This window comes from Caloenas nicobarica, chromosome 16 (genome assembly GCF_036013445.1).
Source record: "Caloenas nicobarica isolate bCalNic1 chromosome 16, bCalNic1.hap1, whole genome shotgun sequence".
Lineage (NCBI taxonomy): Eukaryota > Metazoa > Chordata > Aves > Columbiformes > Columbidae > Caloenas > Caloenas nicobarica.
The window spans coordinates 10,331,069-10,354,476 of record NC_088260.1 but is presented as its reverse complement, the minus strand read 5'-3'; the positions used below and the strand labels follow the sequence as shown (position 1 = coordinate 10,354,476).

Sequence of the window (23,408 nt, the reverse complement as noted above, 5' to 3'; positions counted from 1 at the left end):
CTCGGTTGCTGCTGCACGTCAGTGGTTCCAGTAGCACATTGGAACTGGTTTTCAGTCCCAATAGCGTCTGATGCTGCCTGGCAAGGTGTTGCCACGCTGACGCAAACGCATACGGGAATGCAGATAAAGGACAAACGAAAGCTCTGATTTACTGGTGGCAGCAGAAGCCATGGGTTGGATATTTGTCTTCAGCTGCATTCCCAAGCAGTGCCCAGGCAATTTGGATTGCCTGTGGCTTTTTCCATATGTGGTAGGTACAACGGAGGTATTGGGGTGTTGGGGAAAACTGCTGATATGGGGAGAGAGGTTCTTGCCTTTTACTTCCTCGCCTTTTCAGACTATTAAGACATACAAACTGATGAAATTTCTTGGATAATGTTGCTATCGGCAAGCACAAAAAGGGATCTCTGACGTGCTTTTCTTCGTGATGGTGGGAGTAATGCCTCTTGTTGGTGTTTCATAGATATGTAGTCCAGTTTTCGTGCTCCAGAATCGCATTTCTGAAGGGGCCTGTATTTTCAGGAGGGGTTGAGCAGCTTCTACTGGCTTCTGTGTTGGAGCAGCTGTTGTCTTGAATCTGGAGAGGCTGATGTTTTGGACACTGTCAAAGCAAAGGAGGGGAGAAGAAGCCAAAGTGTGGCTTTGGAGGAATGTTTGCTGTGCCAAGAGAGGCATCTACTGTCCGGTTTTAAAACAAACAACATAAAATACCCCAACTTTGAAATGAGGATTATGGTTATTGGTATATTGAAAATTTAAAAAAAAAATCATGCTACTGAAGCAATGCTAGCTCTGTTGACTTGGAAAATCTGTAAGTTAGAATGACTTGTTGCTAATCACAATTATAGCTTTATATCGCTGCAAATCGCAGTCTTTTGGGTTTCTGTTGATTTGCGTATTCACGTTTGGCTATGTTGAGTGAGCTTCTCTGAACCCCACTCTTCTCCCTGAAGAACTAGTGTACTGTTCTTGAGCTTCCTTAGATTGCACCCGTAGCCAAACCCCAAGCTATGTGTGTTCATAAGTCTTTCTTTCCTGCCTTTGAATGTATTTCTGTTGAGAGTTTTGGTTTGCAAATGTCTGGTGCTGCTTGCTGTTGGGGCTGTGAGGTGGATAATAGCTGAGCCGGAGGCAAATCCTGCCCTTATCACACTTCACAGATAATTTGATATCATAGTTTATATTGTAAAATAGAATTTGAGTGGACTTGGTGGGGTTTTTTTTTGGTTTGTTTTACACAAGTGAAGACACCAACTTTTCTCCCGAGATGTGTGGCAACTTTCTGCATTTGGGACGCGCTTCTCTCGCGCTCTGAGCTTTCAGCCAGCTCGAGCACCCAGCGAAGCCGCCGCGCTGGACGAACAATTGGAAGCTGCAGCGAAGGAAGCTGCCATTCCCCTTTTCCTAGTTCCAGGGTAGGACTGTACATGCAAACAAATTCCCAGTTTGCACCCTGTTCCTCCTTCTCTTCTGTTCTCCCTAAACTGTGCTGAGCGCTGGTCTTGTGCTTCATATCCCAAAGCCAAACTTTAAAAAGCCTCCAAGGGTAGGAGCCTTTGGCAGCTGGGAGCTGTGAGTTCCGGCAGCTCTTGTGTTTTTTCCAGTCTTGCTGTGGCTTAGCTGACTCCCCTGGCACAGAATTTCTCTAATGCTGATTGGCGCCGCTCCAGGCTCGTTAGCTCTGTTTATTCTTGGTCAGGCCGGGCTGCTGATCATGCCTGGCGCTGGCAGGAGCTGACGTACATGCGTGTCTCTCAGGATTTAAGTTTTTTGTCACTTCCCTCCTTCCTCAAACTGCGTGTACAGGAGCTTTGTCTCTGAAACCTCTGTTTTCTCTGGTGTGGCTGGAGGGACATGCAAATCCGTTTGTGGATCTTGGATATTTTAAACTGTTCTTTGGCCGCCTGGGTCCTTAGGCTTGAATCCGACGGGTTGGACCTGGATGAGGAGGTTTCTTAGACGTTTCTGTCACAACGTCTGTTGTGAATTAACTCTGATGTATTTTTGTGCCTCTGAATTCTGCTGAGGTAGCGGACGCTGTCAAAGGTCGTTGCTTTTCACCGATACACAGTTCCACTGCGTTTGGAACTTGTATTGCACAGAACTTCAAACACTCCACCAAGAAAGGAAAGGAGAAGTGGCAAGGTGTCTTTTTCCTAGGTCTGGATCACTTTTACCCAAGGGGATTATTGGAAGAGCTTTTTTGACCTAGAACATGCTGTTCTTATTGCTTTCAGTCCAACTTTTTTCCACGTTACAAAATAGAAGATTCTGCCTTGAATTCTACTTTTGAATAAAATATCGATACTTAATATTTTGATGTCCTTTTTTTGGTGTTTTGTGTTTGGTTGGTTTTGTTTTGTTTTTTTAACCACAGATAAAGACACATGAAATTAAAGACAATTCTCTCTTTCTGTAAAGATATTGCATATTTGGAGTAGGGTGGAGTGAGGAGACCCAGCAGCATGGTTTAATCTTAAGGACACAGTATTTATTAAAAATCCAGTTTTGGTTATTTGAAAACCATCAATTCAGATCAAGCCTGTTGAATACATCCAGATGGTAAATGCTTTTAGATTGATATGAAGAAAAATTATTGGAAATGGTGGTAGGAATTCCTCCTGTAGCAGGGTGCCTAAGATGTGTTTAGGAAGGAAGACAGCTGAGGTTCAGTTCCTTCCTAACCATCAAATAACAGAGGATGTATATTGCTGTGGTCTATAAAATAAATCTAATTTAAGTAGCCAAGCAACACAGGCTTGCTGCACAAATCTCAAACAAGGGCCAAACCCTCCACATCAGAGGAAAACTGTTCACGGTATTCAACAAAAGGTATTGTAGGTGATGGATTACTGAGGATTTTACAGTTTCAATTTAAAAATATACTGCTTAGTTTATACCAAATCCAGTTAATTAAAAGCTGAAAAATCATCAGAGGTTTGAAGAGTGGAAAAGCTCGTCTTCCTTTTTCTGGAAGAAGAAAGGAAAGCAAGGAAATCTTGTATGAATCTAAAAGTTTTCATTAGTAGGTCTAAAGCGCTGAAGATGATGGTGACCAGAACATATTAAGTCAATTTGGACAAATATTTCCTTTTTGCTTAAAACATCAGAATTTTTATGCATACGCAATGCAGCTTGACCTCTGGAAAAAATCTTATGGCTTTCTGTATTTTTTAAAATTATATTATGAAATAGTTTGATGCTAAGTTAATAATATAAACAACTGTGTGACTAAAAAGTGCAAGCTTTTGATATCTGACTAAATAGGTATGAAATTTTTTTATACTGATTAGGGATTACATTATTATATTTAAGTAATTGTAAGCAGTAAGTTGACTTTCCAGTAAAAGATATAGGCTAAAATTGAATACAGTCTTTTTAAGAAACTGCTTACACTTGTAAAAAAAACCTAAAGTAATAACACAAAATATATTTGTTTAAATCACAATAAAAATTGCCTAGTAATTAGAGTTAAATCAGTTCACCTGACAGATTGTTTAGGGTTCATGTGTTACTGCATTTCAGTTTCTGTTAACGTGTACTGGAGGTAGAAACTAAAACACAAGGGGTGCTGTAACCACCACAAGGCTGTTTTCTCTAGATGAATACTTAGAAAAAACGGATCGCTTTTGGCAGAGTGCAGAAGAACTCCTGGCTCTGTCTCCTACTGGTGTTCTGAAGTGAATTTGAAACAAATTCTTCTGACTGTTTCTCAGTAGTGGAACAAGGTTAAAAGCAGATTCTTCCCGGAATCCCGTTGTGGCCCCTCTGCAGCGCGCCCATTGTCCGTGGGCAGAGAACAGACCCGGATTAGCTGTCGGTGCATTCAGGGGGTGCCCTGAGCTCCGGGCTGCTGAGCAGGAAGAGAACCACTATTAATTTGCAAACTCTAGTAACTGTTTTTTCTTACAAAGATGTGATTTCTTTTTTTTCTATACTGAATGACATCTTTTGTGTGCTGCAGAAATATTTTTTGCTCTGCAAAACTTAGTGAATCACCTTGATTCTTTTTAGACTTGGGGGCAGAGGAAGGCAAGCCAGACGAACTTGTATTAAGAATGTATAACGTAAATTAAACCTGTTTTGAGGGTTGCAGAATAAACTAAATGACTTCTGAAGGTATTTTCCAAGTCTGTTTTCAGACTTCATACTTCAGCTCATGTTTGGAAGCAAGTAATTTCGATGGCTTTGGAATGATCAAGACATTAGTCGCCGAACGCTCTCCCATCATTGCAGGTTTTCGGTCTCCCAGACTATGTCTACTAGCACGTAATTATCCTTAGAGTTAGAAATTTCTGTCACTATCTTCAGAAATCGCCCTTGTTGCAATTTAAATCCATTTCTTCTAGTCGTGTTTGCGGTGGACAAGCTGAAAACAAGGTTTTTCTCCCCCTTCTGTTATTCACGGAACCTTTTCCTCTTCGAAAGTAGCAATCATGTCTCGCATCAGTCTGTCCCAGACTGAAGAAATCCAGGATCTAGCTTTTTCTCACAGACTGTGTTTTTTACACTTTGGATCAGTTCTGTTGGTTCAGATTGCTTGGCACAGGACAAAGAGATCTAGAGTGGCAGGATATGAAGCTCAAATGTACAAATGCTGACAAATAAAGATGTGAGCAAAGGTGCGTATTAAGATGAATTTGAAATGTGGGGATGTTTGATGCTTTGAATCTTCCTTTAGCTTTCCAGCTGTGAACACAGCCAGGTTTGTACACCCAGCAGCTGAAGTCAAGAGCAGGGGAAAGATCAGCAAGAAAAGGCAGCCGAATTATGGTAGAAGCAGGAAGACAAGAATCTCCTCGTCTTCCTGGTCTTCTCCAGTTCCTGGCGGTCACAGAAAGCCGATGACGGGGCCTCAGAGGTGAGAGCTCTTCTGCATTCACCCTGCAGACTCTGGGAATGTCTCTCTGATGGTGTCTCTATCAGCTTTGCAATTCACCAGCTCACTATCAGATTTAGGGAGGAATAGCTGCTAAGTGCTTGCTTGTACATGGATCACCATGACTGTTCAGGAGTTTAAAAATCCAGAGGAACAATGAAGCACTTTGCAGGTGGCAGTGGCTGCATTCCTTGGAGGAATCTATCAGCTACAGGACACCATGACCCTTTCTGTTTAAGGAGGAGCTGGGCATTCCAGTCCGAACTGTTGACTTGCACAGCTTGTCCTTTAGGGCATTGTTATATCAAGGTAATTAGAATTACTCACACAGTGCAGAATGTATTAGACTTTCCACGTGAACGAGACAGGATCCTTCCTGGAGGAGTTCAGCTGTCTGCAGAGACAGAAGCAGCAAGATAGGAGGTGAGCGAAGGTGCGGTGGTGTAAGCACTGGTCTTATTGCCGTCTGTGCTGGATTTACAGATCAGCAGTCACTGCTTCTAAAACCATGTACAATCTACGAAGTTTCAATAGGTTGAATTTCTTTGATTTGCTTCTCAGCCTACACATATTCATGACATCTGTGTCCATTAGGCAAGTATGGTGGAGATAGAATTTTTATCTCCACGCTAATGTAGTGCCTAGTGATGTTTGGTACCACGAAGACATCGCTCTGTCAGTCTGCAGTTCTGCTGCTGCTTAGAATTGAGATTCAGTAATGGAAACGAGCTTCACTTCACTGTTTGTTTTAGTTTACTGAAGAGCTGTGTGCGAGAGCTTTCACTCGCAGGTACGTGCATATCGGAACGGTATCAGTTTCAGGAACTGACTGTGTCTTTCAACAGCAGCAAAGCACGTGTTATGTGTAAGTGCCTTGGAAATACAATGAGGTGTTGGGATTGTACTGAAGTATTTGGAATGTCTCCAAACTGCGCCCATGCCGAAACAAAGACTCGCTGCAGACTCTTCAGGCATCAAGCAGATGCCTTTTCCCCGGCTTATTCCAGTCCCACACATACCGAAGTGCCTGTCTGTGCAGGATAAATGTATCTTAGGGCTGGTAGATACGCTGAGCAATGCATCTGTCTGTGGACATGCTATTGCACGGCACGGAGTGTGTGGTAACGAGGGCGTCTGGATGTGCAGCCCAGTCCTGGCAGCTTTAAGATATTAATCACTTGACTATCACAATAGCTATGTGATGCATTTCTGTGGGGACAAAGCTGTAACAGCTGCGACTCAGTTTGCTATAAATTTCATGTTAAGTCGTTGTTGAAGTTTTTCATTTGTTCCTTTTTATTGGCTGGTTATATTTTTCAGACTTCTTTCTGGCCAAAATTATTGTACAATTATAAACCGTAGTAAGGAAGGCAATTCCCTGTGATGGCAACATGTTTGTGGTGGAAATGCTGTCAGCATTTGCAAGAGAGCAGATGCCGATGCCTGACTTCAGCTGGTGAAGAAGAAATTTGCTTGGGTGCATTTTGGCCCTCAGAGATGGTATCAGTAAAATTACATAGAAAAGGGTCCCCCCCAACACAGCTGCTTATCAGCATTTTTGAAGTACAGTCATTGTGGCAGGAATTCAGGTCTAGAATGTATGAACACATTAACACCTTTTCCAGAGCCCTTTTATCAGAGCGATTGTGTTCTCAAATAGGTCACAGAGACAATAAAAAAGACAAGAAGTAACAAGAGAATTCTGTGTAGGAATAAGTAACGTACGGGCTGCTGCTGGGTCTTGCTGCACAAGTAAAATCATTTTGATAAGATGTTTCCTGTTTAAATAGACATTTGATTATGTGTCCTTTGGCTTTAAGGAAGTCTCAAACAAAATCCCTTCCTCGTTCCGTAGCTGTCTGGGTGGTTTTTATTACTTTGAAGTTGGGCTTTATCTGCTGGTTTCATTCACAGACTAGCTGGCTGCTTATCACATCTGTGGATCAAATCTTCAAAGGTTTTGTCTGAAGAGCTGGGATTTATGAGGTCACGTGGAATCCCCCTTGGAGGGAGTTCAGCCCATGGCAGCAGAATTGTGGGGAAAAGCTTTTGTGTGTAGGTGATACTGGGCAGGGCAGGGGCTCTGCGATGCACCGAGGTGTGTGTGTGTCGTGGGAAGTGTTGGATTGTGAGCGCTGGCCCGTTTTCAGCACGCAACATATAGAGAATGTGGGAGACCAGAGTGCATTCCTAGACACAGACTCACCGTGTTGCTGCTTCCAGTAGAGCTGTGTGAAATGTCAGAAGGAATTAGACCCGTGCTGGAGTTGACAACCCCATTGGGCTCCGCAGCACTAGGCTTCGCTGCACTTTTACAGCCGGGCTTAGAGACTGCACTGCATGGATGAAAATGATGATTTCTTTTTGCCAGAGAGGTGGCTGCTTATTAAAGTTGGGGGAAAAAAGGAAAAAAAAAAAAAAGAAAAAAAAACCAACCCAAAAGGCTTCCTGTCTTTCTGCTTACTTCAACAGTGAGCAGCAGCTGTCAAATCTGCAGCCAAGACTGCCTTGTCCCAGCCCCGAGCGTCCCTTGAACAACGTGCCAGCTGAGACGAGCATCTCCAGTCAAAGCACATTTGAGCACTGTTGCCTCTGGAACATGCAGCATGATTTTCAGGCTGTGTTCAGGCTTGCCAGGCTTTGCTGACTGTACAGAAATGGGAGGGCTCGGGGCAGCAGCTTGTGTTTATTGCATTTCTGAGTGTCTCGCAAACAGCTTTAGCTGATTAGGCCACTAGAGATCACGCTTGGCTTCAGAGCAAGCAAAAGGATATAACTACAAGTGCTGCAAGCAGGAGAGAGTACTCTGTGCTGACTTATACCTCAGCTTCCATTCAGGAGATGAAGATTAGGTTAAATGATTGCAATGATCTCTGTTAAAACAGTCTTGGAAAGAAAGTTATTTTTCCTTGGATGGAGCACACTGTGAGTTACCCCTTGCAAGAGGACGAACAGATTGCAGGTGCTGTGGAGCTGGTGTGACCTCGCTCGCTGAGGGGTGTAGGAAGGGATCTAGTACACGTCGATTTGATGTGTTTGGAGACGCGACCGGCTGTCTTTGTCACTCTGCCTTCCTTGACTTCTCCATCAGAACGTACCGCCGCTGCAGAGAGGAGTCTGGCGTCCGTGCGCTTGGCTCTTTCTTTGGCACAAGCTGCTATCTTTCAGCACTTATTAACGCAGCCCGGCTTTGGCCCAAAGCTCCACCTCTCACCAAGAAGTGGAGCTTATTCAGGCTCCGCAGCCACACGCTGTCCTCTGCAATGGCTCCTCCTCCCCTCCCACCCTTGGGTGGAACCAGAGAAGGGAAAACTTGACAATAGTTAGCAAGCAGCAGAGCTCGCAAGAACTGCTGCAGAAGCATGTCCAGCTAGCCTGGGTAGCAGTTATCCTGTCCTTCCCGAGGGAGCCGCTGCTGCCGAGAGCAGGAGGAGGTTGTTACAGCCATGGGAGCCGGGAAACATCTGGAAAGGAATGAGCAGCTGAGAGACCTGGCATTCCTTGGGCAGCTTCAAAGAGAGGTGAAGTATCTGAATCAGCGCAAGATTAAATGAGCTCTGGCTGCTGCCATGTTGGCAGAACAGACCTGTTCAGAGGCAGTTGGACGAGTTTGTGGCTGAGCCGGTTTATCCAGCGCGGAAGATGGGAAGTTACTTGTCTGCCCCAGCTTACTTCGCTCCCAAGGATCCCTTTCGGTGAGTCTTGCGCAGGATCAGCAGTGGATCTTCAAAGAGTCGTTTCCCCCGTAACGCTATCCCAAGCAGTTACCGTGCGAGGCGTGAAGAGTGAGGTCCAGTGCTTGTGCGCAGGGAGCAGCCGGCCTCACTGGGACCCGTCTTGCTCTCAGGAGCAGACAGGGAAGATTCCGATTACCAGCCTCTTGGCAGATGTGTGGAACGAGGGAATGGCACCTGTGCTGTGGGCAGTGTCTGCGTAGCCCAGGCAAGCAGGCTGCCTTTCGGGGCAGCACCACGTACGCTGCTTTACCCCGTGGCCCTGTGCTCTGCTCCACTGCCGGAGGAATGAGATTAACTGTGGCTGCTGCCGCCTCTTCCAAAGCTGCTTGTGCTTGGGCAGGGTGAGGTGAGGTGCTGCTGTGGAGAGTTCAGGAAGGTGGTGTAATCTGCAGTGAGGCAGTGCCTAATCTTGTTGGAGAAAAGAAATCAAGTACCTTGCAGGTAACTAGAGACAAGCAGCACGCTTCCCTTACATGGACAGGATTCTTCCCTATGATATTTTTGTTAATATAACAACCATTCTTGGTCCAATTGAACGAATGAGGCTTGAGAAGGGCCGTAGCTACAGAATAAGGCTTTGATTGCATTACATCTCCATAGTGAAAACTCTGAGTGGGGCTCAACGCAGCCAGGGTGGTGACGGACCGATGTGCTGATATGGCGGCTGGATGGGGAAAGGCAGAGCTTGCAGTTTCATTGTCTCCCTCCTGTTCCCCTCCACTCGAATTTGCTCATTACTGATCCTGCTCCTGCAAACACAGTTTGTTGTACTGATTTGGGGGTAAGGAGCCTTTTGTTAAAACAATCTGGGATAGGAGTAAATGCTGCTGTGCAATTGCTAAGCTGCTTTAGGCAACTGTCTGAAACAGCATCTGCTTTCAGAAGAAGGAAAGTGAACAGGCGTTTATTGTTTTTCATATGTGTATGGCATCATGCTGAGCCACAGATACACCTTCTCCTAAGTGTGTGGCAATGGTTTTGCATAGTCAGAGCTTAAACATCCTGTCTTCTAGTACTTAGTCAGTTTTCTACCATCTGTTCTTCCTCATCTAGCGTCTCTTACATAGCTAGTGCACGCACTCCTGCCGTGTCCGGGTGAGAAGCCTTTGGGGTAGCTGCAGGCTGGGGTGATGGTTTATTCCGCAGGTTTCTGTTTGCGTGGCTGTCCTCTCTCCCGCTCTGCCCGCAGAATTGGAACCACAGCTCTTTCGAGCCTGTCTAGCGTTAACTGATCTAGCCTGACAGTGTGTGTGGGAGGTGGATTTTATTAATGAGCCCTTCTCAAAGGGATATCTCTCTTCAGTGCCAGGGTAGTCTTTGCTTCCATGAGGGTATTGGCTTTCATTTAGATGTAAAAGAGATGCCACTCAATTGAATCTCCATCTCGCCGAAAACCAAGCTGGTTACCTGTTGTGACCTGATCCTCCTGCCACCCGTCACAAAGACAAGTGGCCATCAGGCAGCGATTTATGAACTCTTTCTGCACCTGCTGTGCTACAGAGCATCAGGGCTGCACCCAGATGCTGCCCAGGGTTCCTGTAGGATGGCTGTGGGAGGCAGATTATTGTATTTTTTTATTACCAAGGCTGGGAAGTGAAGAATTATAATGTGTGGGACTGTATGATCAGAGCAGGGCTCTGCAGCTCTGAAAATGATGGCTGGGCAGCAAGACTAAACGCGTCCAGTATGGCTGTTACCAGCTCTCCAAGAACCTCGATCACCACGCTTTGTTCCTCTGTAATAAGAACAGCAGATCATCTAGGCGAAGATTAGCGGTTTCTAATCTGTAAAAGACAGAGGAGTAAGAAATCTTCCTGTCCTTTGGTTGTGGTGACTGGCAAAGATTAGCTTGCTTTAATACCTGCAGAAGTAATGATGTGAGCGCTACAAAGCCACGCACGCTCACGAGGAGGGAGAGGTATCTCTTGTATCTTCCGAGATAAAATTCTGACGTATCTCTTCAATGAGAGTCGCACAGAACAATCGTGTCATGCCTTTATCGTTTGGCACTGAAACAGTTGAAACAGTCTTAAAACGATACCTGTGTGCTGTCAGTCCTCCACACCTGACAAAACCAAAGCCCTTTCTACATGACGGAGCGCATGGTGAATACAGAAGGTGCTGCTTGGCCACATCCTCTGGCTGGCAGTGATTAACGAAGCAGCCAGTTAGACCCATTACCAGCATCCAGCCTCTCTGGGGCTGGTCGCTTTGTTCCTGTTGTCTCACTGCCCTGGGTGGGGTTCTGAGCCCTAAGCTGCAAACTCGTCCTGCCCAGATTTGTTTAATTGCATAGCAAAGAACTGACTGGTTGCTGGCTCCACTCCCCTCACCTTCATTTCGCTATGGGTGTGTTGCAAATTAGATACCAGTGCTTATTTCCGGATGGAAGCAAACTAATCAAAGTGCTCTAAGGTTGGAATAAAACCATGAAGAAATAAGGGAAGGATAAAGGGAAGACAAGTAGACTCCAGAAGATCATGTCTATCTAAACAAAATTGCGTTTTGTTGCTCTTGCAGAAATTTTATATTTTCTTAGGGGGGAAAAAGGAGTGATTGAAGGTGAAAATGAAGAAAGGTGAGGAAGGGGTGGTGGTGTGATTAAAACCAAACAACCCTCCTGCTGGGAGTGAACTTACACGGAGAGCCAGGTCCCGAAGCCCTGGCGGAGCAGTCTCCAGCTTTGCTGTGTGCATCCGTCGTGGTTTGATTGCGGGGTGACAACAAAACAGTGGCAGATGTATTGTTAACCTCGTCCCCCCCCTCTTCCCCCTTCAGCCCCTCCCTCTCCCCCCTTCCCACTAAGGACAGGTGATTGGGAGGGAAAGGAGGACAGAGAGAAGAGAGTTGGAAAAATTAAAAATGTTTTACTAATACTACTAATAGAAATAAAGAAAATAATACAAAATACACAAAACCAATCTTCAAAGTCCCGGCAGCTGCTCCGGCAGATGTGGGGCCGGCACCCGAAGTCCCGGACTGGACTCTGCAGCCAACCGGAGCTGGATTCAGTCTGTCACTGGGCCTCGGTTCGCAGGGACAACTCGCAAGGTCCTCTCCCAATGTCGGCCATAAGGAAAAGGGGACGAGATCCTCATGATCTCCCACTTTTATATGAAGTATGACATGAATGGGATGGAATACTTTAGTTGGTCAGTTTTTCAGTTCACCTCCTGCTTGCACAGCTCGCGGGATGCATCATTATCAATGGCCTTGCATTCCATTGCTATGTCTACCAAAATGTGTTCCTAACTTTCAGGAAAACTGCAGTTAGTAAGAAGACTTTAGCTGACAGGGAAAAATTCACTAAAAGAGAGACTTGTTTTTAACAAAACCAGGACAGCATCCCAAGCGCAGGTCTGGTCACAGCTCCCCGTTTGAAGATGTAATCGCTCCCGCAGCACACACTGGTACAGGCATGCACGCAGAAGTCGGATAAGTCTGAGGGATCCCATTTGCCTGTGTCGAGCCAGATGTTCCTGCCACAAGGTGATAGAAATCTTCGCTGTTAGTCTCCACTTGCTCTTTTCTCCCTCCCACTCACCCACTCGATCATTCAGCATGGGGTATTTGCCGCACACGGAAGCCAAAGGCTCGTGGCTGAAGGCAGAACGCGTTGCGATGCTCTCTAGGTCTCTTGCATACCATGAGCAGGGTGTAACCATGACAGCGCCCCAAGGCTGAGACAGTCATAACGCAGGTACCGCAGTGGTGAGTTACTGCTCCCCCTGCCTCAAACAAAACTGGCAGGGCCTGCTGCACGTGCGGGAGTTCTTTCCCATCACTGAGGAGGGGGAGTGGGCAGGGTTTGGAGCTCCTCAGCTGGGAGAACAAACACTATCAATGCCAAATACATTAAAAGGAGCAACTTTCCTGAGGGTAGGGTACGGCACTAAATACCTCATGAGGTGTGTTTTCCCCTAAAACCATGGGCTGCTTACAAGCAGCCTCACCTTGTTGCTTTGCAGTCTCTTGAGATGGAGCAAATAACTCCATGTTGGAGCACAACCAGCTTCGCGTATCGTCACACTCGTTACAAGCTGGTGGAGTTTACAAGGAATGTCTTTGGCACAAATAAGCTTTCAGGAAGCTTGTGAAAGGTGAAGTCGACAGTAGCTCTCCTCTTAGACCTGGGAGCACGTAAAAAGTGCAACTGGTGCTGTGGAGAGAGCTGAACCCCCCGAACCCTCACCCGCTGTAAGGGGTTCCCTCCAGTGCAGTAACTGGGACAGTTGTTGGGGTAAGGGGCAGAAGAAACTCTTCCTTCCACCTTTGGGAAAGCATCGTACTGATGACGACATTGATCCTTGAGGTGTTTCTTTGAACTAGTTATTGGTGAGTAACCTGCCCTGGATTCTGCACTCAGAAACAGCCAATACCAGACTAATTTTCCTTTTAAAGTCTGAGAACGTGCTCCCCAGGGCTAATGGAATAATCTTTAGTGATGCAACTGCTGTCTGTGCCTTATCTCTCCATTAAATCACACCTCGGTGCTGCAGAAGTTAAACTCCCTTGCCCAGTGCACCCTGCTGAGGCACGATTATTTTGTGTTTGGAAGCCTGAAGCTCTGGGTTCTGCTGGTGATTTGCTAAAATACTGTCTGCAGGAGAATTGCTGCCTCTTTTTCCTTTTTCTGGGGGGGGTGCAGGGGAGGAGTTTGTTTCTGGGGTTGGGTGTAGGGAGAGGATTAATGGTTGCTGGTTGAAATGGGAGCTGGCACTGATATGTGTAGCATGTTGAGACTCCATGAAATAAGAGATATAGTTTTGTTTGGGGTTTTTTGGTGTTGTGTTTGGTTGTGGGTTTTTTTTTTCTCATGCGCTGTCATCAGCAGAAGGAAAGGGAGAGCAGTTGGTAGGGAGAGGTGGAGGAGGACTTTCAGCACAGATAATTGGTACGTGCAGCAAATGTGGAGCTCAAAGGACTAATTGCTTTGAAAACTCTCCCTCAAATGGGTAGTGCTGCAGTTGACCTTTTGGGAGAGGTCTCCTTACAAAGAACAGAAAGACTTCCCACGAAGGTTGGTGCAAGCCTGGCTTTGCGTTGTGCAAGGAAGTGGATCCTGCCTCTGTCCTCCTTCCTGGACGGGCTGAGGAGACGAGTGCTCTGGCACAAGGTGCTGTGGGGCTGTAGAAACACCGAGCGGGGACGGAGCAGAGCTGTCCGTGTCCCGGGCAACTCCACAGCCGGAACCTGCATCCGGGAGGAAGCAGAGGAGCACAATTTATAAACCTACTGACATGTTTTAATAAATGAATGGGATTTGTTTTAAACTTTGGAAGCTTGTCTTTTCCTTTGTATTGGTTGATACCACATACCTTGACAAACCCTTGGGTTTGGTGCTAATTTTTGGTAGGAAAAGCATCGGGAATGGGGGGATTTAGTACATCTGTAGCTAGAACAGCTGGTGATGAGCTACTGCGGAATGGCTGTTTTCTCCGTGCAGGAGAGGACTTCTGTCACTGATTGCGACTCGTTGCCAACTGGTACTTTGTTCCTTTGTTTCCTTCAAGGTGCTCTGAGTGTCAGGATCCCCTCACTAACTGGTACTATGAGAAAGACGGGAAGCTGTACTGTCACAAGGACTACTGGGGGAAGTTTGGGGAGTCTTGCCATGGCTGCTCTCTGCTGATGACCGGACCTGTGATGGTAAGGACTCCGGAGGACTCCGGCCTCCAACCACTTGTACTGGGTTGGGAGTTGCCCTAGCTAATCAGATAACCAAATAAACTGAAGGTAATAGTCTCCTCGCTGCTTTAATCTCTAATCGTAGATTAGAAATGAGGCTTGTGTGTGCATCTTCTGGATAAAGATTAATTTTGAACAGGGATAGCCCTTAAAAGAGGGAGTTAGGAGGATCTGAAGCATATGAAAAAATAAAATAAGGTGCTGAAGTGCAGAGGCATGAGAAGTAGAAAGGTGATGAAGGGGCCGTCTGCTCGGTTTCTGTAGCCCAGTGCCTCCCTGTCTGCGTGGGGTGATTTTCCACTGCACTGCGAGTCAAAGCTCGCGGCAGGTTCTGGCTCTGGGAAAGCTGCCGTCCAAGTCTCACCTGGACTGTGGCCAGAATGGTTTTCTGGCTGATGGTGTCTTGACGTAGTGTGAGCCCCAATGGCGCTGAGGCCTTGAACTCTGCCTACACAATACAGGCTCACCTAAATGTTCCCCTCCTTGCCGCAACCTTGCAAATGTTTAACCTTTAAAACTGTCAAGAATTAAAAATTACCATTATTTTTCTAGGGAGAAATAAAAGCAGCATGGCACTGAGTAATATGATTGCTACCTCAAAGGGAAGTACTGAGAAAAGCGCAGACAATTTCTCATTGCCTGCAGAAGTTTTTGCAAAATACTGCCAATAAGGGAAGTTCTCATAAGGAAAATAGAAAACCAGATCAATGAATAAAGATATTCTTTAAAGGTATTTTGTTGTCTCAGTCAGCTCACTCTTTTTTTCCTGTCAGCTGGCTGGTAAAGCGTCTGAATTTGTGCATTGCCTGTCTGCCAAAAAAAAAGCCCTTTCAGCTTTATTAATTCAGGCGTAACGTTAGTTATCTTGCCAAGAGCAACTGAACAGGAAGGTTAAATATCTTGTTTACTAGTGTGCAGCAGACTATTGACTATTTTTAATAGTTGAGCAGATGCCAAATATAGCAGAGGTTCCTGGGGCACAAACTTTGCTTTGCATGTTGATGTTTGTTTCAGAGAAGTTTTGCAAACCAGGTGCCCAGGATGGGGTTCAGGAAAGGTAGAATGGATTAATGTAACTCTTCAGTAAAAAACTGCCGCTTGACTTTGAGATCTGAATCAGAGGAGACAGCAGGAGCTGCATCTGCTGATGGATTTTGGCTCCACTAAGCTACTCCCTTTTCCGTCTGTAGGTGGCTGGCGAATACAAGTATCACCCCGAGTGCTTTGCTTGTATGAGCTGCAAAGTGATCATTGAAGACGGAGACGCTTACGCGCTGGTGCAACATTCCACTCTCTACTGGTAAGACGGAGCGGCTTTGCCGCCGCGTTGCTCCCTGCCGTACATGTAAGCCGCATTTAGCTGGCTCGGTGTGGTTAAGCCACACGTGGCACTAAGGAATGCCAGGAAGCTGCTTTTTGAGGGAGGAAGGGATGGCGTGAGCACTAAATAGCTTATGGTCAATGGGAGAGCTTGGAGTGTGAGTTTGGCAGGGAGGGATAATATGGCCATAATGACTTTCTTCACTTCTTTTAGTGGAAAATGCCATAACCAGATTGTGCTGACACCGATGATAGAAAAACACTCCACCGAGTCTCTGCGTGAGCAGCTGCCTTACACGCTGACCCTCATCTCCATGCCGGCAGCTACCGATGGCAAGAGGGGGTTCTCCGTGTCTGTTGAAGGTGGCTGCTCCAGCTACGCCACTGGTGTCCAGGTGAAAGAGTGAGTATGACCAGGTTGTGTGCAACACTGGTGTCTGTGCGGAGAGAGCTGGTAAAAATTCTGCGGCACTGCCGTCCTGCCGGCTGCTTTAACTGCTGAGGGGATCCATCTCGGCACGACAGGGATGTACGTTGGCCAACAGCCATTTGTGTTTGGTCTCCATTTCGCTCTTGTGATGACCTCAACTGATAACTTTATTCCTCAGCGCTGTCTCCTTTACTGAGCACAAAACACTTGGAGAATTGTAATGGACTAACAATTTCTGCCGCTGGGCAATGAAGAGCTCTCCTCAAACCAGCTCAGACCAAAAGCACTTGGTCTAATGGTAGCTCCCTGTGTTGGTAGATTAGCATTATTTTATTTCAAAATGCCAATATGAAGGGAAGCATCAGAGATCAAATATTTTTGATAATTTTGGCTAAACTGACTTCACACACACACTATAATTCCCATGTTTAGAGTTAACAGGATGCACATCAGTCCAGATGTCCGAAACGCCATCCACCCTGCAGATCGTATCCTGGAGATTAATGGAGCTCCTATTCGTACATTACAGGTGGAGGAGGTGGGTAGAGTTCTGTTCTGAAGCCTCCTTCTCATCTGCATTCCTACAGCTTTTCTGTTTCTCGGCGCTGTTCTCCCGCCCTACGTACGGTGTGTGCACGCCCATAGTACTCATGCTGACAGTAGGAATAAACATGAAGACAAGCTTTGCCACCCCTTCCAGTTGAAGAGAAAAATCTAACAGGTGGAAAGGCAATTGGGATGCAGTTCTGATTTTGTGGCATTCAAACAGGGAGGAAGGTAATAAGAAAAGCATAGGGCTGTGACATCTCAGAGGACAGAGAGGCTGTGAAGACTATTCGTGTCTTGTTAGTGAAATCCACTGTTCTGATCCTTTTAGAGGCAACTGCTTATAGATAAAAGCTCAGCGGATCCTAGGGATGAGTTTCCTATTGCAAAAAAAAAAAAAAACAAAAGTATTTGATGTCTGTATTTACAAGTAAATGCTTTACACAGATCTTAGGTGATGCTGCAAGAGTGCAGTGAGACCACCAGTGCCTTCAAGGAAAGGGCTGTCGGGCATTGGAACAGGCTGCCCAGAGCAGTGGTGGAGTCACCATCCCTGGAGGGCTTGGACAGATGCGTAGATGAGGTTCTTAGGGAAATGGCTTAGAGATGGACTTGACAGGGCTGAGTTAATGGTTGGACTTAATGATCTTAAAAGTCTTTTCCAACCAAAACGATTCTATGAATCTATGATTCGCTACACAGGGATTTTATTTAGCATTGGTGCTGAAGAGAACATTAGGAGCACAACAGCTTTTGCAAAACTGTTTTTTGCAGCACTGTTCAGGATGGCAGCCCGTGTCGTTTTTGAACACTTCTCAGGATTTTAAAAAAAAAAGGTATTTGATCACTTGTAACTGACAGAACAGAAGAGGATTTGGATAGCATAAGTAACTTCTGTGTTGCTAGTTTGATTTGCCCGGTAGACATCTGCGGTGCACACAACTAAACCACAACTATGGAGTGATCTCACTGAACTCTCTACTCCGATTCCTGTGGGGCATTCTGCTGTGTCTCCTCTGTCTGCTGTCATCCGTGTTCCCTCGGTCTGCTGCCATCCTCTCCTTTGGTTTGATTTCAGGTGGAGGACTTGATTCGCAAGACAAGCCAGACGCTTCAGCTGCTGATAGAGCACGACCCCGTCTCACAGCGCTTAGACAGGCTGCGTTTGGACTCCCGTCTTCCCACCCACATGAAGCCGCCCATTTCCCCACGCTCCCTCTCGCCACTGGACATCAAGGAGAATCTGGAAGGAACGCTGCGGCGGCGCTCCCTGAGGTAAAGGCTTGGAAGCGCGGCCTCTGACCTGCCTTGTCTGTGCCCTGTTCTGCCTGGCTGGGCCCTGCGATGGCAAATGACTGCAGAGACAAGGCTTATCTCTGAAACGAGCCTTGGTATAAACCGCTGGTGAAGCAGTGGAGAGCTTCAGATCCTGCTATTGCCACGTGCTCTCTCCATTCCCTTTCAGGACGGCAAGCTTTCCTTAATAAAAATAAGGAGCTCTGCTTCTAACATAGAAACGTTACTAAGTTTTACAGTTAGAAAATGGAAAGGTCAGATTTTTACCAGTCTTAAATGTTTGGGAAGTAACGGAATATAGCTGAGACCTAGGATTTCGGGAAAAAACATGTCTTCCTAGGCCGGGGCACTCAGTTGCTCACTTAGTCATTTGCCAGTATTTTAATCTTTGTTTAGAGACAGCAAGAGCTGTGTCTTTACAGCTTCCTCCTCCTGTTCCCAGAGTTCCACCTCTGACAGACAGTGCAGGAGATGTGGTGGTGTTGGCCAGCTCTGACTTGGAAGCTGCTCTGGGTTTGTGAAGAGCTTCCACAGGGCTGGGAGAGCATCTGGCTTTTGAGATATGAAGAGTGCTGAAGCACATCTAGAAACTAGTGCCTTAGGAGCTAATGATGGGATATGTTGGACCAAAAGTTTCCTAGCAGCTTCCCTGATCTTCCTGTGTCTGCTTTGCTTTCTAGGCGAAGTAACAGCATTTCTAAGTCTCCTGGCCCCAGTTCTCCAAAGGAACCGCTCCTCCTGAGCCGTGACATCAGTCGCTCTGAATCCCTGCGTTCCTCTTCCAGCTGCTCCCAGCAAATTTTCCGGCCCTGTGACCTGATTCACGGCGAAGTTCTAGGAAAAGGATTTTTTGGACAAGCTATCAAGGTTAGGGACGTCCCCAAACATTCATCCTTTACTTTGGTTACAGCAATGTCTGCCTGTCTTGGGATCCTTCACGACTGTCTCGATGGCCTTTGCCCTGCTGATAGTGGTCAGTCTTGCGACTCACCTGGTTTGCTCAGTGAGATCCATTTCTCTAGTTCATTCCCTGGCCGTGAGTGTCTCTGGCTGCATGTGGTTTTGACTTTGTCCCCTTCGAATGTCAATCTCGGCCATGCACACTCACCTCCTGAGTTAGGTTTAGAGCTCCAGCATTCCTGTGTCACAGCAACCACCTGGGCAAGGCGGGGACAATGGGGAATGAGCTCCACTGTCTCTTACAAGCATCTTACTCGTGAAGAGGTGCATTCAACTCCCCAGTTCAGCATTTCTCACCACCCGTGGTGCGGCACGCTTGGGATTTGCCAGGCTGAGATAGCAACCACCTCTGAACCCCCAGCAGAGCCTAAATGGCTTGTCAATGTGGAGGTAGTGGTCAGGTCTTGCATGACTCTCACAATTAAAATCTCCACTAATAGCAGTTCTGGTCTCTTGTATTTAAGCTCTCCAGTCTTGACTGGGGGTGCTTCGGCAGCTCCTATCCTGGCATCCCTGGCAGCATCAGGGGGCAGCTGTCTCTGCCTTACCATGGTGCTGTGAGCTCCTCAGTACTCAGATTGCTGTTCACCACATTGTGGGACTTCTCTCCTTCCACCTGTATAAACTTCACCTGCCCAGCCACCGTATTCATCTCACGCTTCCATGGGAGGTGGTGAGCCAGTACGACAAACCCAATGCTTTTGACCTATACTAATGAGCATATTTCTCTTCTCCTCTGCTCATAGAGAAATAACAGGTCCAGGTAAGCGGAACCTTTCCTCTATCGCATGCTTTTGTCATCTGCGTCCCCACAGTTAATGGCACAAAGGCATTTCTTTTCTGCTCAAACTACCTGATAGCCATCCCGTTCTGGTGCATGCTCTGAGAGTTAAAATTGCCCCCTTGGAGTTTCATGATGACACTTGTTTCAGTTTTGCTGGTATGTCAGCTTAAGAATTCCACTTAGCCTTGTCTTGTCTTTGTCTCTTCACTTCCCTTTATCTTTGGGTATTAGATGTCCCTGGCTTTCATATCCCTGGCTGAAATGTGTAGTGTTCCCTGGCTCGCTATTTATATATGGATGCTTGATTTCAGACAGGAGCAGAAGAATGTTTTACTCTTGCTTCTGTTGTGTTATTCCATGCATTCGTATTCCTCCTATATCAGCCTTGCTACGTCCCGTGGTTCCAAACAGAACTAGTGTGCCTCACTGCGCACCAGAACTCATAAGCTCACAAGCCTCCTAAATAGTATAAGTGGGTCTTGTGTTCTGGGTTGCAGTTCTGGAGGTTTTCTGAAAGACTTTTGATTTTAAAGGCAAAAAAGCGGCAACTTCCTTGAGCTTCAGATTGAATGTTTTTGATGCAACAATACTGTATCTGGTCAGAATAGCTCCCTTCTATTCCTAGAGAGAAGGTGACTGTTTAGTTACCTGGAGATCGTAGGGAGACTGAGCTGTTCAAGTTAAGCAACAGAAGGGGAGAGGATTTCTGGGAAAACCTGATCATCAGAATTTGGCCCCTTTTTACTCATTCACCAACCCCATGCAAGCAAGGCAGAGCTGGTTAAAAGGAACCTCTAGAACACAGCAAAATGCCAGGGACTAGTTGGATGCAGGCAAACGGCTCTTGAGGAACTGGAAATGCTTTCCATACCAAGAGCCAGGAAATTTATTACCTGTTTATAGTGAATTTCTGCATGTTTGCCACCATTCTGGGACATTCCTTGCAGGTAGCACGGTAAAACAACTGCTTCCTGCCTTAACTGAACAGTTTGTACATCCCAGTTCTGCTTGCACATGAGTAAGTTTGATAAGCTCATCAGAAAGCATCAGGCTTCTGAGTCCCTATAAGACCGAGGCATGTGGTAATGCAGATTTGAGTTGTTTGGTTTGGTTTCTGATGCAAATGAGCATTGATCCTTTGCTGATACAGACTGTAGTTGTTAGGGTCTGTGTACAAAGCGTGAGCATCATGCTGCGCAAGTGCCTTCTATAAGGGAACTTGAGGCATTGATGCCTTCAGAGGCTTTGACAGCCGGTATGCACGCTCAGCCCTGCGCTACGTAAATGGAGACTTCAGCTGTGGTTCTTGGGATGCTGTTGATCTCTTGGTATGTTCCTCTGTCAGCTTTAGGTAGTTTCTGTTTCACGCACAGATTCTCTGCTGAATTCTGAAAGGAGAAATTTTATGCAGTTTCCTGCACATCCCTGGGCTCTGAGTTTTCTCCCATCTATATTCCTCTCTGGATGGAGGGCAATGTTACCCTCTCTTTCAGAAGAATTGCAAGAGCGTTGGAGCTATGTATTCTTGAACCTTGCCTGTAGTTGCGGTGTCTGTTTCCACCAGGTGACTCACAAAGCAACAGGAAAGGTGATGGTGATGAAGGAGCTGATTCGCTGTGACGAGGAAACACAGAAGACTTTCTTGACAGAGGTAGGAGCAAGATTTCAAAAAGCTTCTGAGCCAGTAGTGTGGTGGAACTCTCTTCCATCTTCTCCAGAGAGTGATCGTGCCAGCGACCTGGCAGGAATCGAGGCGCTGAGGAGGGAGATACCACATGGGGAAAAGCGAACACGAGCTGAATGTTTGCTGCAGTGAAGTGTGACACACACTGAACAATAGACATGGCTTCAGCTCCCAGTTCATCAATTTTTCAGTGATAAAAAGCAGCCTGAGTCTGAGGCAAATTGAGCTGTGCAATACATAAAGGATTTATCCCTTGAGCCTTGTGCATAAATACAAATGAGGAGGGCCAATATCTGTAAGATATTTAAGACTCCTGCTGTATTTAAGCTAAACTATTTTCTTGGTGGCTGCCTACCATGTTTTTCAAAGTCAGATTTAGCTTAAAGGCAGCTCCCTAAACACCTGACACTGCCATTCTGGCCCTGACACATGCAGTACAGACCAGATAGCTGCCCTGGAGAGCTCCCATCTCTTGAAATTTAGCCCAGCTCAAGGGTGCTCTCCTTAAAGACTAAGATCAGGCTAAATGCACAGCGTGAAAATGAAGAGGCAACCGTTGACTACCTTAAGGTTGGGATTTGAGTGTATTCTCTGATCCCTGGAGTGCTTGTCACCAGAGCAGATCTGTCTGGACTTGTTCCATTCTCTTCTTTGGGATGTGATGTCTTTGCTTCCCAGGTGAAAGTGATGCGCAGCCTGGATCACCCCAACGTGCTGAAGTTCATCGGTGTACTGTACAAGGACAAGAAGCTGAATCTCCTCACTGAGTACATTGAGGGGGGCACCCTGAAGGACTTTCTCCGCAATGCGGTGAGTAGGGAAGCCTGGTAGACCTCTGTACTAGCTGTGGAATGAGGTTGACAGCGTGGCGTTGGTGGTACCAGCCTTATGGTGCTTGTTCTTAGTCTTCTCCTTTGGACCTGTTTGGAAAAGCTGCTTCTGAGCTGTGGGTGGCCTGAGGCAGAAAGCGCCTTCTTCCTGGGGCTGTATCTTCTTTCTCTGACTGCTGCAAGCGTCTCTGTTGCAGAGGAATTGCAGTCACCAGCTGGCTGGTGAGGTAGTCCCTGACCTTTGAGGACTTGTCTTTCAGGACCCGTTTCCCTGGCAGCAGAAGGTCAGCTTTGCCAAAGGAATTGCCTCTGGAATGGTGAGTCAGACTGTCCCTTCGTCAGGGAGCAAAGCTCCAGGGTCAGGGTTAGCTGCTTCAGCAGAGTGGTGCACAAGGGGTCCTGGGTGCTGCCCGACTTCCAGCAACTGGTTGTCGAGCTCTGTAAATGTGAAGGGATGTACTCGCCTAACACCAAGTTTTCTCTCTCTGTTCCAGGCTTACTTGCACTCCATGTGCATCATTCACAGAGACCTGAACTCGCACAATTGCCTGATCAAGTTGGTGAGCTACACCTCTGTTCCCCACAGCATGGTGCTCCCCTCCTTGTCATCATCCTCCCTTGGTGTTCTCCACATGATGTTCTCTCTTTTGTCAGGGAGGAACTGATTTCAGAGATGCTTTTGGTGCCTGAAACAAGGGAGCTTCACGTTCTCATAGGCTTTTCCAGACTGATCTAGCTTTCCCTGTTTCTTCATTCTGTTCTCTTAATCCTTCTCCTGGGGTAGCATCTCCTATTAACAGTCACGTTACGAGAGTTAGTACAGCTCTCTTTCTTATCTCGGCTATGAAACGTTCTCTACAGCTGCCTCTCTTCTTTTGACCACTTGATGACTGTATTGGCACTTGGGATTCACACAAGTGCGTGGATGTGTGCACATGTGTGTATTCTCTCTTTTTGAAATGCTAGGTCACAAGAGTTTTATGTAGCTTCATTCCTTCAAGCCTCACCCTTGTTCTCTTGGCTGGGATATGACATGAGCATGTAGGCTTCAAACAACCCAAGATGAAATTCGATAAGTTAATTCCTGGCCAGATAGAATAGGAAGGTCTGAAAGGAAAGGTCCAGGTTTGCCCTGGCCAGTGTAGCCCAGTTGATGGGCATTATTGTTAGTGACCACACAGGAAATAAGACAATCAAGAGAGGAAATTATGAGTTGGGATTGTGAATTGGGTGTCTTACACCTGTCCAGACAGG

General features: G+C 46.5%; 1 protein-coding gene across 2 annotated transcripts in view; it reads left to right on the top strand.

The window, feature by feature from the left end:
• The window catches only part of LIMK2 (LIM domain kinase 2), a 31,753-nt gene that overhangs the window by 2,808 nt on the left and 5,537 nt on the right, over positions 1 to 23,408 (top strand). The window contains exons 1-11 of one of the 2 annotated variants that reach the window (XM_065646070.1): positions 8,504 to 8,574; positions 14,130 to 14,265; positions 15,495 to 15,604; positions 15,839 to 16,027; positions 16,487 to 16,592; positions 17,679 to 17,875; positions 18,577 to 18,763; positions 21,205 to 21,291; positions 22,003 to 22,134; positions 22,415 to 22,471; positions 22,649 to 22,714. In XM_065646070.1, the coding sequence (XP_065502142.1) occupies positions 8,522 to 8,574; positions 14,130 to 14,265; positions 15,495 to 15,604; positions 15,839 to 16,027; positions 16,487 to 16,592; positions 17,679 to 17,875; positions 18,577 to 18,763; positions 21,205 to 21,291; positions 22,003 to 22,134; positions 22,415 to 22,471; positions 22,649 to 22,714 (1,320 nt within the window). In that variant the 5' untranslated portion in view covers positions 8,504 to 8,521. Of the gene's footprint in view, positions 1 to 8,503; positions 8,575 to 14,129; positions 14,266 to 15,494; positions 15,605 to 15,838; positions 16,028 to 16,486; positions 16,593 to 17,678; positions 17,876 to 18,576; positions 18,764 to 21,204; positions 21,292 to 22,002; positions 22,135 to 22,414; positions 22,472 to 22,648; positions 22,715 to 23,408 lie in introns of those variants that run through there. The other variant, XM_065646067.1, reaches the window with a different exon arrangement.